This window comes from Piliocolobus tephrosceles, chromosome 21 (assembly GCF_002776525.5).
Source record: "Piliocolobus tephrosceles isolate RC106 chromosome 21, ASM277652v3, whole genome shotgun sequence".
In the NCBI taxonomy this organism is placed as follows: Eukaryota; Metazoa; Chordata; class Mammalia; order Primates; family Cercopithecidae; genus Piliocolobus; species Piliocolobus tephrosceles.
This window is the reverse complement of record NC_045454.1, coordinates 17,848,492-17,867,317: the sequence shown is the minus strand read 5'-3', so window position 1 is coordinate 17,867,317 and position 18,826 is coordinate 17,848,492. Positions and strand designations below refer to the sequence as shown.

The 18,826-nt window shown below is 43.2% G+C and overlaps 1 protein-coding gene across 1 annotated transcript; it reads right to left on the bottom strand.

The window, feature by feature from the left end:
* Positions 1-447: 447 nt before the first annotated feature.
* On the bottom strand, positions 448-5,545 carry LGALS13 (galectin 13). Its single transcript, XM_023229334.1, has 4 exons — positions 5,380-5,545; positions 3,286-3,362; positions 2,581-2,791; positions 448-717 (listed from the first exon to the last, which is right to left on the bottom strand). The coding sequence occupies exons 1-4, from the start codon at positions 5,461-5,463 to the stop codon at positions 601-603; spliced, it is 489 nt and encodes a 162-aa protein (XP_023085102.1). The 5' UTR covers positions 5,464-5,545; the 3' UTR covers positions 448-600.
* Between the last annotated feature and the right edge of the window lie 13,281 nt (positions 5,546-18,826).

Below are 18,826 nucleotides of genomic sequence, written 5' to 3'. Positions count from 1 at the left end.
CTATTACTTGGGTTGAAAACTTCACATGCAAAACTTGTCATCTTTTTTTTTCAGTTCCTTCATAGCAGCCCACACAAAGCCAGGCACAGTGTTCATACACAGTAAGCATCCTGAGAACAATGGAAAAAATTAGGAAATTTCACATAATTTTCCTCAAGTTACAGATTTCCCCCAGAGCCACCACGTACATCTGTGTGGCTGTAAATAGCTACCTAACATGTAAGTGCCATGAGTCATTTGAGATTGGGTAAGTGTTTTAGTTCAGACTGTCTGACGTCAACTACGTGCTATAGAAGGATGCTGTTTCTTCAGGGACCTTGTCACTCACTACCTTTGTCACAGGAAGGTTTATCCCCTTTGATTTCCTGATGCCTCCCATAGAATGCCCTGGCCCCCCTTGTGGATGACCACTTCCTCTTTCCCCCTCTTAAAGCAGGAACCAAATCATGTGAGTTTTCGTGCTGTTTTAATGACCAAGTGCAGGGGAAATTGTGAGGAGGAATTATTCTGTTAGCAGGCTCTGGGAATCCCATGGTCAGGTAGAAAGAGGGATTCTTCAACAAGAGGGATTCTTCACATGAGGGAGTGTGATCATCTCCCTCAATTGCAGACACACACTGAGGTCAGGGAGACATCTCTGGACACTTGCATCATCTTCACAAATGATGGCGGGATTCGATGGACGAAGCCATAAATGCGTATGCCATTGACCTTTATCTACAAGAGGAAAAATGCGTCAGAAAGACAGCATGCCACCAAACAAGTTTTCAGCCTCCTCTCCACTCTGCCTTAGGACCAATAACATTCCCCAAGAAAACCCCTAGTTATACAAGTTAATGTATTAGATACACTTCTGTTTACAGATGACATTTTGTGCCTATTTGAGACAGTAGCTGATTTTATTTCTAATGTATCCTCTCATTCCTCTAGTGAAGTTCTATACTCTATGTCACAAAGTCTCTGCTTACTCAGCCTCCCTTCTAACCTGGAAGATACCCATTGCCAGGGACTGTGTCTCAGGAACTTGAGACCCTGCATCTCACACAACAGCTGCTACAGGGTTAGTGCTAGGCCATGTTCATTGAATGCATACTCTTCAGTTCCATGAACTGTGATTGCTTTTCACTACTGATGGCCCAGTTTCTCTTTGGAGTAACCTACATCTGAAGTATTAGTGGCAAAGAAGGAAACCCAGGATTCTTATAGAATGAAAGGAGAACAGTTCTTGTAAAACAGGATATTACCTTCAACAACTTCTAAGCATAGGAAAAGATCCCTTGCTTGAATCTGAATAAGATGTGAATGTTTTGGCCTACTTGTTAGAGAAAGCCAGAAAGTATGGATATATTCTTTATATTGAGGCTATGGAGAAAGTCACCTTATTAGTATTAATTTTTCAAATTTATAATGCATACATTTTTTAAGCCAGTATTTTCATTTTTTTGTAATTATCTCCTAGTAAAAGTATGGGGAGGTTGGTAATGACAAAAGGATTGATTAGAAAACTTAATACAGCATCATTTGTGACAGCAAAATACTGGAAAGAAATTTAATGCCCCCAAAGGGCCAAGTTCAACAATTTTGGGTAAACTTTTTAATGTGATATTATGCAGTCTTTAAAATCTGAAGCAGCATCATAGATTGACAATGTCTTCAAGATATATTCTTTGGCAACAAATCAACTTAGTTCCTGAAGCGTAATGTGTAGGGCAACTTATACCAGGATTTGCTTAAAAACAAATGAAATCATAGACATATCTATATGCTTCCATAAGCAAAAATTTCCTCTGAAGGGCTAGGCACAGTGGCTTAAGCCTGTAATCCCAGTATGTTGAGAGGCCGAGTTGGGCGGATAACTTGAGGTTGGGAGTTCAAGACCAGCCTGGCCAAAGTGGTAAACCCCCGTCTCCCCTAAAAATACAAAAATTAGCCAGTGTGTGCTGCCACACACCTGTAGTCCCAGCTACTAGGGACGCTGAGGCAAGATTATTGTTTGGATTCAGAAGGTGGAGGTTGCAGTGAGCTGAGATCATGCCACTGCACTCCAACCTGGATGACAAAATGAGACTTTGTCTCAAGAAGACAAACAAACAAAAACAAACAAATGAACAAACAAACAAACAAACCCTCTTTGAACGAAAGCAGAGCTCTGATAATGTTTTTCCTATGAGTAGAATTCGGGCCCCAAAATGAGACAAAGACTTAATTTTTGAAGACTTAATTTTTGACTGATTGAAACAACTTTTTTTAAACCTTTTTTGTTTTTCTGAAGTATATCGCATTCACTCAACTAAATGAAAATTAAATAATGGCATAAGTAGAAATGAGCACTATGTGAAAAGACAGAGGAGATTCTCAACTTTGGGGGAAATGTCAGGTGAGCTGACCTTGACATTGGTCAGATTTGGGAGAGAGCTGAGGATGGCAGTGCAAGCAGGAGGTGCTCTGTGATGAAAACCAGGGGCAGGAGTAGTTATGGGAGATGGACCCCGAGGGACTGCTGAGGCCAGGTCAATGAGAGCTGCCTCCTGTTTTGGGAACCCATAAAGCCTGGGTGCTGGGAGCTCCTGGGAATCTCACCTCATACTCATTGTAATGCACGTAGATGCACAGCTCAAATTGTTTGCCATCCTCAAAGGGCACGTAGTCTGTTGTCTCCTCCAACATCCATATGCCAAACTCACGCCTGTTCATGACCACATGATTGCCAAAGTGCACTCGGAAACGGAAGGCAATATCTGAGTCCTCATCCATGTCAGTGTAGAAATCCACCTGCAGCTGTGGGTCGTTGCTGAGGGCAAAGCACGCAGAATGTTGGGCAGGTCCCTCCCTTGTGCAGACACACACTAGACATACACACAAATCCCTTCCCCATTTACCCGGGGAAAGGGTCTCCCTGATAATACTGATGGCCAGGTCCCTGTGGGGATGCTTCAGCTCCTCGTGCCCGCAGCAGGGAGATTCTGTGCTCCTCACCCCCAGATGAAGACGGAGTCACAGCCACTGACCTGGGCCTATGACTTGTTCATTCCCTGAGAATTCTATGCCCCTTCATAAAGAGCCAAAGCTCCAACCTACTGAATGTCCTCCTTCCCTAAGCCCCGTGGCTGGTCCACATGCTGCAGGTCTCATGCCTGGTGCTGGAGGGACTCCAAGGACCGGCACCTGCATGGGGCCTCCATCCTGCCAGCTAGACATTTCCACATCACCCACACATAAAGTCAAGCCCTCAGCAAATATTCTCCCTTCTTCTCCAACCCCTCCATTGGTCCATGGAGTACTCACATAAAAGAGTCAATCGGTGTCCCTTTGATTATCACGCAGAAACCAACAGACAAAGACACAGGCAGTTTGTAGGGCACCTGCCAGAGTATTGAGAGTGAGAGGTGCAGGGTCAGGTGCAGCCTCCCCTCCTGTAACATTGTGCATGTTGCAGGAGGTTAGAGATGAAAGGGAGATCTGTGGAGTCTCCCCTTTCAGCCTACCACATCAGGACCCCATATTCCTGAAGATATGGTGGACCCATAGGTAAGAGTAAGGGTTCAGGAGCCAGGATGCCTGGATTCCGGTCGTCATTCTGCCTTTTACTAGCAGTGCAATCTTAGATTTGTTACTTGAACTCTTCCATCCCCATTTTCCCTAGGACAAGGAGAATTATCAGGAATTTCTACTTTGTAGGATGTTTTCCATAATAGGGAGTTAATACATGTAAAAGTGTTACCCTAATCCCTGTCATGTGTAGGGCCTCTTAGGGGTGACCTAACAGAACAGGGGAGTCCTCCTGAAACACTGACCTGCCTTCATTCTCAACTCTGAAAATTAAAATAGGACTTGTAAATGTAAGAATGTAAACATTCACTCCAGTGGGAAACAACACTTGTTGAAAGAGAGAGAAATGATGAAAGAACAGGAAACCCTTGGGTGTGGGAGGCAAATGCATCGCAATCATCAAGGGAAATGGACGTCCTTCTCAGAAGGGGCACACATTGCTGATAGCATGGCCCCAGTACTTGCACAAATGAAGCTTGTGGGTCAGGGATGTAACCGGAGGGAATGATTGATTTCTACGACGACTACAAGTGGTTGAGATGATTTTTCTGTACTTTTGAGACAGATTATTGCTCTGTTGCCCAAGCTCACATACAGGGGTGCAATCATGGTTCACTGAAACCTCAAACTCCTGGGCTGCAGTGGTCCTCACACATCTGCCCCCTCTTGAATAGCTGGGGAGAAAGGTGCCTGCCACTCTGCCAGTCGAATGTTTAAAGTTTTTTAAAGAAAGGGTCTCACTATGATGCCCAAACAGGTCTCAAACTTCTGGCCTCAAGTTATCCTCTCATCTTTGCCTCCAAAATTGGTGGGATTATAGCCATAAGTCAGTGAACCCAGCTGCTGGGTTGATTAATATCCACCGTAAGCTCCTTCTGAACTGAGACTTAACTTGTTCTTTCACGGGTGGAGAACAAGTTTAGTCTCAGTTCAGATAGAGCTTACAGTGGATACTTTACGTGATTCAGTCTCTGAAACCATGGCCTCTAATGTCCTTTCCTAGCAAAGCAGTATCTGCACACCCTGCTGTCCCACAATGGGAAGAACTGGATGGGCTGGGGACAGGTAAGCTGAGCCTGGAAGACAAGAGCAGTGGTCACTCTGTGCAGTCCCCACCTGAGAAACCATCGCCCTCATAGTCTGCATTCCTCTTCCCCACTCTTACTGGGAAGAGACATCTACTGACCATACATTCCGCTCTCATAAGTGATCTGAAACAAGTCCTTGGTAACTCACAGTCCCCAAGACCCCCACCAGTTAAGCCATCTGGGATTCACATCAGAGGTGGCTGCTGTGTGGGGAGAAACATTCACGTGTGCAGAAAGCCACATGCATGATCCTACTTCAACATACAGTCACATCCCAGCACACACACACACACAGTCACACAGAGCCATGCCACTCACTGAGTCACACACACCTGCTCACTGTGCACATAACGATGGTCATGCACTGATCTGGCTGTGCTCACACACGTATTCACATCATAGACAGGAAACAAAGCCCTCTCACTCCCTTACTCTCCATTCACACATGTGCTCGTCCTGGGGGGTCATCCACCTCCCACTTAAAGTCACATCATCTCAGCAGAGTTTACTCTCATCAGACATCACCTCACGCTCATAGAGGGTTACACTGGTCCAGGGTCCACACCCGAAGCCCCACAAGCATCTCAGACACCATAACCTCAGGGTTTCTATTCCACACATCATTAACTCTGAGGAAAGTATTCACAGTAGAAATGCTCATATTTTCTTCTCAGAAAATCTCCCATTTCTTTCTTGGTTTCTGTGACACGAAATGTTTGAAGGCTGTGCCTTTTCAACTCACGGGCAAAGAGGACATTGTTCTCTCCTTCTGGGCGACCTTCAGAATTAAGTCCAGTCTTCTGAGTGAATCTCTGAGTTGCAGCATTTAAATGACTCACTTCAGCCTTGACCTCTGGCTTTATTCCGGATTCCAAGCTCCTCCCAGCAGGCTTTCCTTGCAACTTGAGAAAGGCTTAGGTGTCAAGAAGAAACTCAGTCACAACCATAGCTATTTGCAGGCCTGTATCTGTAATGCAGTGGAAATGACAGTGGGGGAGGTACCAGGCTGTGGGTTAGTTTACGAGGGAAATGCATAGATAAGGATGATGGAGTGACAGGTAGTGGTTGTAAAGCCCAGCCTTTATGCCTCTCAAGTCTTTTCTCACCTATGCAGAATATACCCAGAAGGTGTACATTTTCCCAATTTGTACAATGGCTAAAAAAAAAGTTGGAGATTGTGGGGAAATATATTTGCTCTAGAAGGTAATGATTCTGTCTGCTTTTAAATGTTCTGGTAGAGCACTGACTCTGTGGAGAGAAGTAGATAAATTTCTTGCATGAATCTATTCCACACTAGGCTGCTTGGCTCTGCCAGGTGAGGGCCACTCTTACCTGACTGTCACACACGTGGACTCTAGCTATACCCTCCCCTTTCTCTTGGTGTTCATGTAAATAAAAGTTTCAGAGACACTGTTTCTCCTGCAGATTGTGGGAGGAAGGTGAGATTGTGGTTTTTGTTTGATTTTTCTTTCCTTTTATTTTAGGTTCAGGGGTACATATGCAGGTACACTTGTGTTATGGAGTTTGTGGTACATATGATTTCTTCACCTGGGTACTAAGCGTAGTACTCAAGAGTTATTTTTTTTTTTGCCCCTCTCCCACCTTTCACCCTCCACTTTCAAGTAGGCCCCAGTGTGTGTTATTTCCCTCTTGGTGTCCATGAGTCTCATCATTTAGTTCACACTGATAAATGAGAACATGCAGTATTTGGTTTCCTGTTCCTGCATTAGTTTGCTAACAATAATGGCCTCCAGCTCCATCCATGTTCCTGCAGAAGACATAATATCATTCTTTTTTAGGACCGCATAGTATTCCATTGTGTACATGTACCACATTTTCTGTATCCAATCTGTCGTTGATTGGCATTTGGGTTCATTCCATGTCTTTGCTGTTGTTCATAGTGTTGCAATGAACATGCATGTGCCTATGTCTTTATGGCAGAATGATTTCTGTTCTTCTGGTTATACACCCAGTGATGGGATTGCTGGGTTGAATGGTAGTTCTATTGTTAGCTCTTTGAGGAATCACCACACTGCTTTCCACAATGGGTTAACTAATTTACACTGCCACCAACAATGTTTGAGTTCTCCCTTTTCTCCACAACCTTGCCAGCATCTGCTCTTTTCTGACTTTTTAATAACAACCATTCTGACTGGTGTGAGATGGTATCTCATTGTGGTTTTGATTTGCATTTCTCCAATGTTCAGTGATATTGAGCTTTTTTATATGCTTGTTGGCCACCTGTATGTTTACTTTTGAAAAGTGTCTCTTCTTGTCCTTTGCTCACTTTTTTTGTTTTAAAACAGGTCTCACTGTGACACTCAGGCTGGAGTGATGTGGTACCATCTTGGCTCACTGTAACCTCTGGCTCCTAGGCTCAGGTGATTTTTCTCAGCTCAGTCTCCTGAGTAGCTGGGACTACAGGTGCATATTGCCATGCTAGGTTAATTTTTTTCTATTTTTGGTAGAGATAGGTTTTTGCCGTGTTACCCAGCCTGTTCTCAAATTCCTGGACTCAAGTGATCCACCAGCCTTGGTTGCCTGAAGTTCTGGGATTACAGGCATGAGCCACTGTGTTGAGTTCTTTACCCACTTTTTTATGGGTTTGTTTGTTTCTTTCTTATAAAGTTGTTGACATTTCTTATAGATGCTCAGATATTAGACCTTCTTCAGATACATAGTTCGAAAATATTTTCTCCCATTCTTTAGGCTGTCTGTTTACTCTCTTGATAATTTCCTTCACTGTGCGAATCTCTTTAGTTTAATTAGATTCTGTTTGTCAATTTTTGCTTTTCTCCTAACTGCCTTTGACATCTTCATCATGAAATCTTTGCTCATGCCTATGTCCTGCATGGTATTGTCTTGGTTGTCTTCCAGGGTGTTTATAGTTTTGGGTTTTACATTTAAATCTTGAATTCATCTTTTGTATATGGTGTAAAGAAGGGGTCCAGTTTCAGTCTTCTGTATATGGCTAGCCAGTTCTCCCAGCACCATTTCTTGGATAGGGAGTCCTTTTTCCATTGCTTGTTTGGTCAGCTTTGTCAAAGATCAGATGGTTGTAGGTATGTAGCTTTATTTCAGGCTCTCCAATCTGTTCCATTGGTCTGTGTGTCTGTTTTCATACCAACACCATGCTGTTTTGGTTACTGTAGCCTTGTAGTACATTTTGAAGTTGGGTAATTTTGATGCCTCCAGTTTTGTTCTTTTTGCTTAGAATTGCCTCAGTTATTTGGCTTTTTTTTTTTTTTTTTTGGTTCCATGTGAATTTTAAAATGGTATTTCCTCTAATTCTGTGAAGGATGTCATTCATAGTTTGATACGAATAGCGTTGCATCTGTAAATTTCTTTGGACACTATGGCTGTTTTAATGATATTGATTTTTCTTATCCATGAGCGTGGAATGTTTTTCTATCTTTGTGTCATCTCTGGTTTCCTTGAGCAGTGTTTTGTAATTCTCATTGTAACAGTCTTTTACTTCCCTGATTAGCTGTATTTTTAGGTATTTTTTTTATGGCAAATTTGAATGGAATTGCATTCCTAATTTGTCCCTACCTGTCGCCATTGTTAGCATATAGGAGTTCTAGTGATTTTTGCATATTGATTCTGTATCCTGAAGCTTTGCTAAAGTTGTTTATCAGCTTAAGGATCTTTTGGGTGAAGACTATGGAGTTTTCTAGATATAGAATCATGACATCCGCAAACAGGGATGGTTTGACCTCTCTTTGTATTTAGACACCCTTTCTTCCTCTCTCTTGCGTGATTGCTCTGATCAGGCCTTCCAATATTATGTTAAACAGAAGTGAGGAGAGAGGGCACTGAAGAAATTGTGGTTTGAAAATCCAAGTTTAATTTCTGCTTTATTCATCATGGAGATTTTTGTCTATTGTCTATCAAATACAAAAGAAAACCAAACTAAATTCCTCTCTTACTCTGTCGTATTGGCCCCTCGCTTGCAAATACAGGTCCTAATGCACCAATGTTCAGCACCACGGACAGCGCCACAGGGGCCACAGCTTGGAGGTACTTGGGCACCAAGGACAATATTATCACCGAGTAGATTTATTCTGTGGGAGACTTCAACAAAAACTAAAAAACCTAAATACCTTCGAGAATGAAGGCTTTAGAGTCCAAGAATGACCTTCTGTGTTTTGAGCAATGCCGTATTGCTGAGAGAAGATCAGGAATTTTGGTTGAGGAGTATGAAAATGATGTTGAGTAGGTCCCCAGAGGCAATTCAAAAATTTTTCGTCGAACATTGGCCCCTGAACTCTATGTCATCTCTTTGTATCTCAGATTTCGTCCTGCCCACCATGAGCAAAAGGTATTATCTGAGATAAAAATGAGTGTAACAAATGGCCCATGTGAGCTGAAATGAGCTGGTGAATATCAGTCAAGAAGTGGGAGTCACTGTGTGTGTTGCAAGGCCAGCATGTAGGACTCTGTAGGCTATTCAAATAAAATGGGTGTCATCCAGGGGCAAGCAGATGTGAAATCAAACTCATGTTCTGCTCAGGAAGTCATGGATTTCAGGATAGCCTTCATCCTCTCAGAGAATGAATTTTCTAATTCCCCAACAAATGAATTCCATGCTGGTGATGGGGCCTATAATCCACTATAAAAATACAGAATTGACCAGGACTGTGACAGGGATGATGTAAGGAGTAGAGTGTACCTAATCAGTACCAGAGAGTTTCCAATGAGAGGAGAGGAAATTTCAGTTCATACTAGAAAGAAACAAGGAAGAAAGGAATGAAGAGTATAATTCACTGTGCATTGACCCCTCAAGGTATCTGGATGTTAGGTTAGAGAAGCGGTACAGAGAGAGGCATACCCGTGAGTAAGGTTGGAGTTGAACGAGTTGTGGCAATGAATATGGGGAGAGAGGATGAGGATGAGGATGATCAAAATGATGCCTGAGATGGGCCCAGCAGAAAAAAAGACTATTTGATGAGACCTTCTTCAATCTTCCTTTTGACTTTTAGGTCAAAAGTCTTAGGTTGACTTTTAGGAAATATATTGTTTATCTTCTCCTAAGTGGTTCTCTATATGCACTATAAAGTAGATAATCAATCTCTTATAGTGGAAAAGGGACTGTCATTCTGCCATCTTGGTAGGAGCTCCAAGAAGGTAAGAATGGAGGATGAAGCCGGTTGCTGCAGGAAACATTCCCAGAGAAAATGAAAAAAGAGGTCTTGTTTGTTTCCTCAGTGATGTGGACCATGACTGTGGTTTATTTTCTTTCTGTACTTGTTTGTTTGAGTTTTTAATTTATGTACAAAGGGCTAACATGGTTTCTTTCATTATGTGGATGCCTTGGTTATCCCTTCAAGGAAGACCTCTTAGTCGAACTTAATGAAATGTATATTCTTGAAGTACTTATGGAAACACTGGGGGCACATATTGAGGTAGTATTTCTGGAACAGGCTATGCTGGTTTGAGCAGATGTGACAAGAGTGAGAACCCAGGCTGAATTTCATAAGTGGCTCTAGCAGAGCTGCTGGTGACCCCTCTTGCTTCTCAGAGTGCTATGAGGCAAAAGATGCCATTTATTATCTTTGGCCCCTCTAAAATATTTGTGTTCACTGCGTTTTCCTTTATCTGTTTCTGTCTTCTGTGATTGATTTGTATAGGGCAAAAATGTATCCCTTTAGTGCACATGTTGAGAGAAAGTGCACTTGATAGTTTGTAGTCACCTCACGGACACCTGAGAGTAATTGGATGATAAGATTCTAGACTTCAATCTGAGTCTGCTTCTGTAATTGTATTGCTCTCAGTGGTTCCTTACAGGGTTAGAGTTTTTGGTATGTGGGAAGCATATAAGCCCATATACACACTTACACATATAAGCATGGAACTGAGTGGAAACAGTTGTCAAGGCTGACCCCTCAGGATCTACAAGTCAAAACAACAACTGCTTGTGGATTCCTCTTTGATTTAGGCTGCCTGTATGACTCAACTTGATCAATATAATGTCATAGAAGTGATACGGTCTGCCTTTCAAAGCTAGATCCTATAATGCTCTGTACCTTCTCCTTGAGCCTTTTGGAAGGCTTTAGTTGATGGAAACCAATCACCATACATTAAGTCCAAGAACCACGAAACTCTCGTGATTTGAGGAAATTCAGGGCACTAATGGAGAGTTTAGAAAAAGAAGGAGATAGCCAGCCAGCCCCCAGGTGTTTACCCAGCCCTAGTGTTGAGTCAGACATGAGTGAAGCATCCCCTGGAATCCCAGCCTACAGATCCTTCAGAAAACGTGACTCCCACCACATGATCTACCAACCACATGAGTCCAGTAAACCTGCAAAGCTGGGAGAGATCAGAATAAGTAGTTGCTTTCAGCCAATATGTGTTGGGAGGTTTGCTGTGCTGCAATGCCTAAATTTAACAGCAGCAAAACAGTCTACTCACTGTGCCTGTGTGTATGAATTGTGTCTGTTCCAACAATTAACTACATATTTTCTCATCTGAAAACCATGATCACTTGTTTCCAAAGAAAAATCCCAGAATTGTGTCCACATAAATTGGAAAAATATTTCAAGTATTTAGAAACAAGAACAATCAGGTTCATTGAAATAAATCATTAAACTTTTGTGATTCTCTAACTATTGCTTGGAGTGAAATCTTTTTGTGGGAAATTTGCCTTTTTTTTTTTTTTTTTGAGAGAGTCTCACTCTGTCACCCAGGCTGGAGTGCAGTGGCATGAACTCGACTCACTGCAACCTCTGCCTGCTGGGTTCAAGTGATTCTCATGCCTCACCCTTCCAACTAGCTGGAATTACAGGCGCGTGCTGCCATGACCAGCAAATTTTTGTATTATTAGTACAGACGGCATCGCCATGTTGGGCAGGCTGATCTCACACTCCTCACCTCAAGTGATCTGCCCACCGTGGTCTCTGAAAGTGATGGAATTACAGGCGTAAGCCACCACACCTGGTCAGGAATTTTTCATCTGTTTCTAAAGTTCCGTCATGGCAGTCTGCACAGAGTGAGGCACAGCGTTCATATACACTAAACATCCTTGGAACAATGGATAGAATTAAGATATTCCACCTCATTGTCCTAATGTTACAGTTTCTCCTTAAAACAACCAGTTATACCTGTGTGGCTGTAGACAGCTACCCAACATTTGCAGTGAGTCATCTGAGATTGGATAAGGATTTTAGTTGAGTGCTTGACGTCAACTATGTGCTATAGAAGGATGCTGTTTTTAATTTCTCAGACATTCCAGGGACCGTGTCACTCACTCCTCGAGTCATAAGAAGGTTTTTACTCTTCAATGTCTTAATGCTTCACATGTAATCCTTCAGCCCCTCTAGGGATGACTACCAAATCCTGGAAAGTTTGGTGAACTTTTAATGACCAAGTGTATAGGAAGGATTGAAGAGGGATTATTCTGTTAACAGGCTCTTGGAATCCCATGGTCATGTAGAAAGAGGGGTTCTTCAACAACAAGGATTGTGGTCATCTCTTTCAACTGCAGATAGACATTGAGGTCATGGAGACTTCTTCACATCCAGAGCGTATTCACAGATGCTGGCAGGAGTCGATGGGCAAATATGTAACAGTGTTGGCCATTTACCATTACATACAAGAGGAAAAAATGCATCAGAAAGAGTACACCACCAAACAAGCTTTCAGCCTCCTCTCCACTCTGTCCTAGTACTACAACTTCCCCTGAGAAAACTCCTAGTTAGACAACTGAATCCAGTAGACAAGCTTCTGTTGAGGCTCTACCACTCCATGTCATAAGGTCCCTGTTTGCTCAGCCTCCCTTCTAGCCTAGAAGATTTCCGTGGCAAGGTACTGTGCCTGTGAAGTTGAATCCCTGCATCTTGCACACGGCCACTCACAGGGTTAGTGCTCGACAATGTTCATTGAATGCATTCATTTCAGCTCCATGAACCAAGACTGCCATTCACTGCTGAGGAATAGCCCAAATTTAGGCTAATGGTGGCAAAGAATGAAACCCAAGCATTCTTACAAAGGTAAAACAGGACAGGTATTATAAAACACAGGACATTATCTTCAACAACTTCTAAGCATATGAAAAGATCCATTACTTAAATCTGAATACAATGTGAATGTTTTGGCCTACTCATTAGAGAATGCCAGAAAGTATGGATATATTTTTTATACTGAGGCTATAGAGAAAGTCACCTTATAAGTGTGAATGTATCAAATTTAAAATGCACACATCTTTGAACCAGTTTGTTCATTTCCTTGTAATCATCTTCCAATATAAGTATTGAGATGTTTGTAATGACAAAAAGATTGAGAGCATCATTTGTAAGAGAAAATGTTGGTAACAACCGAAATGCCCATCAAACAGTCATGTTCAATAATTTTGAGTAACTCTTCTAATGGAATACTATCCAATTTTTCACAAATGAGGAAGCACCAAGGATTGATGATGTCTTCAAGATATATTCATTCACAGAAAATCACGTTACTTCCTAAAGTGTAGTGTGTAGAGCACTTATATCAGGATTTGCTTAAAAACAAATGAAATCCCCATGTATGCTTCCATAGGCATAGATTTTCTCTGGAAGGAGAACAGAGCACTGGTAATGTTCTCAGGAGTAGGAATTGGTTCCAGGAGTGAGATGAATACTAAATTGTTGACTGGTTAAAATAATTTCATTTTTATGCATATTGTATTCATTCAGGCAAATGAAAATTTAAATAATGACATAAGTAGAAATGAGCACTCTGAGAAAAGACAGAAGATATGCTCCAACTTGGGAGGAATGGCAGGTGAGGTGACCTTGACCCTGGTCAGATATGGGAAAAAACCTGAGGATGGCAGTGCAAGCAGAGGGTGCTATGTGATGAAAAGGCCTGGAGCTGGAATAGTTATGGGAGATGGGTTTCCAGAGACTGGTGGGGCCAGGTCAGGAAGAGCTGCCTCCTGCTCTGGGAACACATGGAGGTTGGGTACTGGGAGCTCCTGGGGCACTCACCTGGTACTCAACGTCCAGCACTATGATGGTCACTTCGAATTCTTTACCATCGCCAAAGGGCACATGATTGGATTTCACTTCACCCTTCCAGATCCCACCCTCACGGCTGTCCATGACCCCACAATGGCTGAAGTGCACTCACAAATGGAAGGCGATGCCTGAGTCCTCACCAATGCTGATGTGTACATCCACCTGCAGCTGTGGCTCATTGCTGAAGGCAAAGCACACAGGGTTGTGGGCAGGTCTCTTCCTTGTGGGGCTCATATCAGACACACACAGAAATCCTTCCCACCTTTTCATTGGTAGAGTGAAGACTTGGTGCTGATACCATAGGCATCAACCCTGTGGGGCTGCTTCAGTTCCTCCTGCCCTTGGGGTGTGAGATGCTCTGTTTCTCATCGCAAGATGGAAACTGAGCCACAGTCACTGACTTTGGTCTAAGAGTTGTCTACTCCCTGAAAATTCTATGCCCTTGGCAAAGAGCCACAGCCCCAACACCTGAGTGACCTCCTACATAAGGCCCCATGACTAGCCCACAGTGCAGTCACTGTAGGTTTCTTGCCTGGAGTTGGAGGGTCTCCAGGACCTCTGCATGCATGGTGCCTCCATCTTGTCAACTAGACGTTTCCATATCACTCACACATAAGCTCACCTCCTGAGCAAATATTCTCCCTTCTTCTCCACCCCACTCTTGGACCATGGAGAATTCACATGAAAGGGAGGATTGGTGTCCCTCTAATTGTGATATAAGAACCAATGGTTAAGGACACAGCTGTGAAAGTGGCACCTCCTGTAACAGATATATCTGAGAGATCAAAAGACAGACTCTGAGGCTTCCCTGCCTTCATCCTACCACAGTCAGGGCCCTGTATTCCTGAAGAAATGGAGAACCCATAGGTAAGAGCAAGGGTTCAGGAGACAGGATGCCTGAATTCCAGTCTTCATTTTGCTTCTTACTAGCAGTGCCATTTTAGATTTATTACTTGAACTCTCCTTGCCTCAGTTTTCCTAGGACAAGGAGAATTATCAGCAATGTTTATTTTGTAGGGTGTTCTCAGTAATAGATGAGTTAATATATGTAAAACTTTTACCTTAATCCCTGCCATGTGTAGAGCCTGTTGGGGTGACCTAAAAGAACGGGAGAGTCTCCACGGAACTCTAAACTGCATTCATTTTCACTATGAAACTGTGCAAACAAGATGTGAGGATGTAAGAATTTAGAAATTCACTCCAGTGAGAAACAATACTTGTTGAAAGACAGAGGGAAATGATAAAAGAACAGGAAACCGCTGTGTGTGGATGACATGCATCACAATCATCACAGACGATGAACATCCTTCCTAGAAAGGGCACACATTGCTGACAGCACAGCCCCAGTAGTTGCATACATGGAAAGTTTGGGCCAGAGACATAACTGGAGGGAATGATTGATTTCTACAATGACTACCAGTGGCTGATTTTTGTGTTTTTTTGAGACTGGGTCTTGGTCTGTCATCCAGGTGGACGTACAGTGGTGCAATCATAGCTCACTCAAGCCTTGAACTCCTGGGCTGCAGGATCCTCCCCACTCTGCCTCCTAAGTAGCTGGGATGATAGTGCCCAACACTGTGCCCCTGTGATATTTAAGGTTTTTGAGAGGGTCTCACTATAATGCTCAGGCTTGTCTCAAACTTTTGGCCTCAAGTTATCCTCCCATCTTGGCTTCCCAAAGTGGTGAAATTACAGGCATGAGACAGTGGACCCAGCCATTTTTCTTATTACTATGCACTGTAAGCTGTGTCTTAACTGAGGCTATACTTGCTCCTTCCTGGTTTGGGTGATCCAGTCCTTGAAACCAGGGTCTGCAATGTTCCTTGATAGCAAGCCAGGATCTGCCCACCATCTTGTCCTACAGTGGGAAGGACAGACTGTGATGAGGGACAGGAAGAGACTTGAGACTGGGAGGCAGAAGCTGGTGGTCACTCTGTGCAGACCTCACCTGAGGAAACATCACCCCATAGTCTGCATTCCTCTTCCCCACACTTATTGGAAAGAGACACCTACAGATCGTTCATTCTGCTCTCAAGAATGATTGAACATGAGTTCTCAGTAACTCCCAATTGCCAAATCCCCACCAGTTCTGCCACCCAGGATCCACATTGACACACAAGGGAGGATGCACAGCTGCTGCATCAGAGGAGCTGCTCTGTGGGGAGGAACCTTCATATGCACATGCATGCATGCTTTCTTCTGGAATCTGCAGGACAACAGTATCTCTGAAACTTTGATTGACATGGACACCAAGAGAAAGGAGAGGGTATAGCTGGATCCCAGATGTGTGATAGACAGATGAGAGCAGCCCTCACGTGGTAGAGCCAATGGTGCAAGGCCACATGCATGCTCCTAGTTCAATACCCAGTCACATCCGAGCACACACACCCACAATCACATCCACCTGCTCACCATGCATATAAAAATGCTCAAGCCCTTGGGCTGTGCTCACACACACTCACTTCACAGTCATGAAGACAAAGCACACACACCCTTGACACTCACTCACACACCCACTCACTCTGGTGGGCCATCCACCTCCCAACTAAAGTCACATCATCTCAGCAGAGTTCACTCTTATCAGACACCATCACACACTCACAGAGGGTTACACTGGTCCAGGGTCCACACCCCACACTCCACAAGCATCTCAGATTCCGTAGTCTCAAGGTCTCTAGTTCACAAAGACACAACTCTCAGTAGAGAATTCACAATAGAAATGCTCATATTTTTATCTCATAAAATCTCCCATTTCTTTCTTGGTTTATGCGACTTGAGACAATTGAAAGCTGTGCCTTTTCAACTCACCTGTAGCTCTGATATTTTTGCTTCCTCTGGGCAACTCCTCAGAATTGTATCTGGGCTTCTGTGTGAATCTTTGAGTTGCAGCATTTAAATGGTCCCTGTCAACCATGCCCTCTGCTTTCATTCCTGATTCCAATTTCCTCTCAGCAAACTTCTCTTGCAGGGTGAGAAAGGCTCAGACGTCAGGATGAAACTCAGTTAAAACCATAGCTGTTTAACGGCATGTGGCTGCAATGCAGTGAAATTATACTGAGAGAAGTACCAGGCTGTGGATTGGGTTACTAGGGAAATGCATAGATAAGGATGATGGAGTAAGGAATAATGATTTTAAAGCACGGCCTTTCTGCCCCTCAAACCTTTTCTACACTAGGGAGAATCTACCCGGAAGGTATACATTTTACCAACTTGTACAAAAATAAAAAAATTTTAAGGTGAGGATTCTTGGTAAAGTCATTGGCTCTAGAGGGTAATCATTCTTTCTGCCTTTAAACATTCTGGGACAGCACTGATCTTGATCCTCAGGATGATCTGGGAGAGAGGTAGAGAAAGTCCTTGCATGAACCTGCCCCACCTTAGGCCCATTGGCTCTACCAGATGAGGTCTGTTCTCATCTGTCTGGGCTCTAGCTATATCCTCTCCTTTCCCTTGGTGTCCACATGAATCAAAGTTTCAGAGATACTGTTTGTCCTGCAGATTCGGGAAGAAAGGTGAGTTTTTTCTTTTTTAAAAAAACTTTTATTTTAGGTTCAGAGGTACATGTGCAGGAAAACTCGTGTCATGGGAGTTTGTGGTACAGATCATTTCATAATCCAGTTACTAAGCCTAGTAGCCAATAATCATTTTCTCAGTTCCTGTCCCATCTTTCACCCTCCACCCTCAAGTAGGCCCCAGTGTGCGTTTTTTTCCCTCTTGGTGTCCATGAGCCTCATTGTTTAGCTCACACTTCTAAGTGAGAACATGCAACATTTCATTTTCTGTTTCCACATTTGTTTGCTAAGGAAAATGGCCTACAGCTCCATCCATGTTTCTGCAAAAGACATAATCTCGTTGTTTTCTGAGGCTGCATAGAATACTATGGTGTATGTGTACAACATTTTCTCTATCCAGTCTGTCCTTCATGGGCACTGAGGTTGATTCCATGTCTTTGCTATTGTGCATACTGTTGTAATAAACATTCACATACATGTGTTTTTATGGTAGAATGGCTTATATTCTTCTGGGTATATACCCAGTGATGGGATACATGGGTTAAATGGTAGTTCTGTTTTAGCTGTTTGAAGAATCATCACATTGCTTTCCACCATGATTAAACTAATGCCACCAGCAATGTGTAAATGTTCCCTTTTCTTTACAAGCTTGCTAGCATCTGTTATTTTTTAACTTTTGAATACTAGCCATTCTGATTGGTGAGAGATGGTACCTCATTGTGGTTTTAATTTGCATTTTTCTAACATTCAGGGACGTTGAGCTTCTTTTCATATGCTTTTTGGCCACATGTATGTCTTATTTTGGGAAGTGCCTGTTCCTGTCCTTTGTCTACTTTTCTTGGAGACAGGGTCTCACTCTAACACCCAGGTTGAAGTGCAGCGGTGCAATCTCGGCTCACTGCAATTTCTGCCTGGGCTCAGGCGATCCTCCCAGCTCAGCCTCCTAAATAGCTGGGATTTCAGGTGCCCGCGATAACACTCGGCTAATTTTTCTAATTTTGGAGAGATAGGGTTTCACCATATTGTCAAGGCTGGTCTTTCCTGGGCTCAAGCGATGCAGCTGCCCCAAGCCACTTAAAGTGCTGAAATTACAGGCATAAGCCACCACGTTCGGCCCTTTGTCCACTTTTATTTTGAGACGGAGTCTTGCTCTATTGCCGAGGCTGGAGTGCAGCGGCGTGATCTCAGCTCACTGCAACATCTGCCTTCGGGTTCAAGCGATTCTCCTTCCTCAGCCTCTCGAGTAGCTGGAACTACAGGTGCGTGCCACCACACCCGGCTGATTTTTTGTATTTTTATTAGAGAAGGGTTTCACCGTGTTAGCCAGAACGGTCTCAATCTCCTGATCATCATCCGCTCTCCTCCACGTCATAAAGTGCTGGGATTATAGGCGTGTGCCACCACGCCTGGCCTCTTTGCCCACTTTTTTATGGGGTTGTTTGTTCTGTTCTTGTAAAGTTATTAAAATTCCTTATAGATGCTAGATATAAGACCTTTTTCAGATACATAATTTGCAAATATTTTCTCCCATTCTGTAGCTTGTCTGTTGACTCTGTTGATAGTTTCCGTTGCGGTGCAGAAGCTCTTTAGTTTAAATGGATCCGTTTGTCAATTTTTGCTTTTCTTGTGATTGCTTTTGGCATCTTTGTTATGAAACTTTCCCCCATTCCTACATTCAGAATGA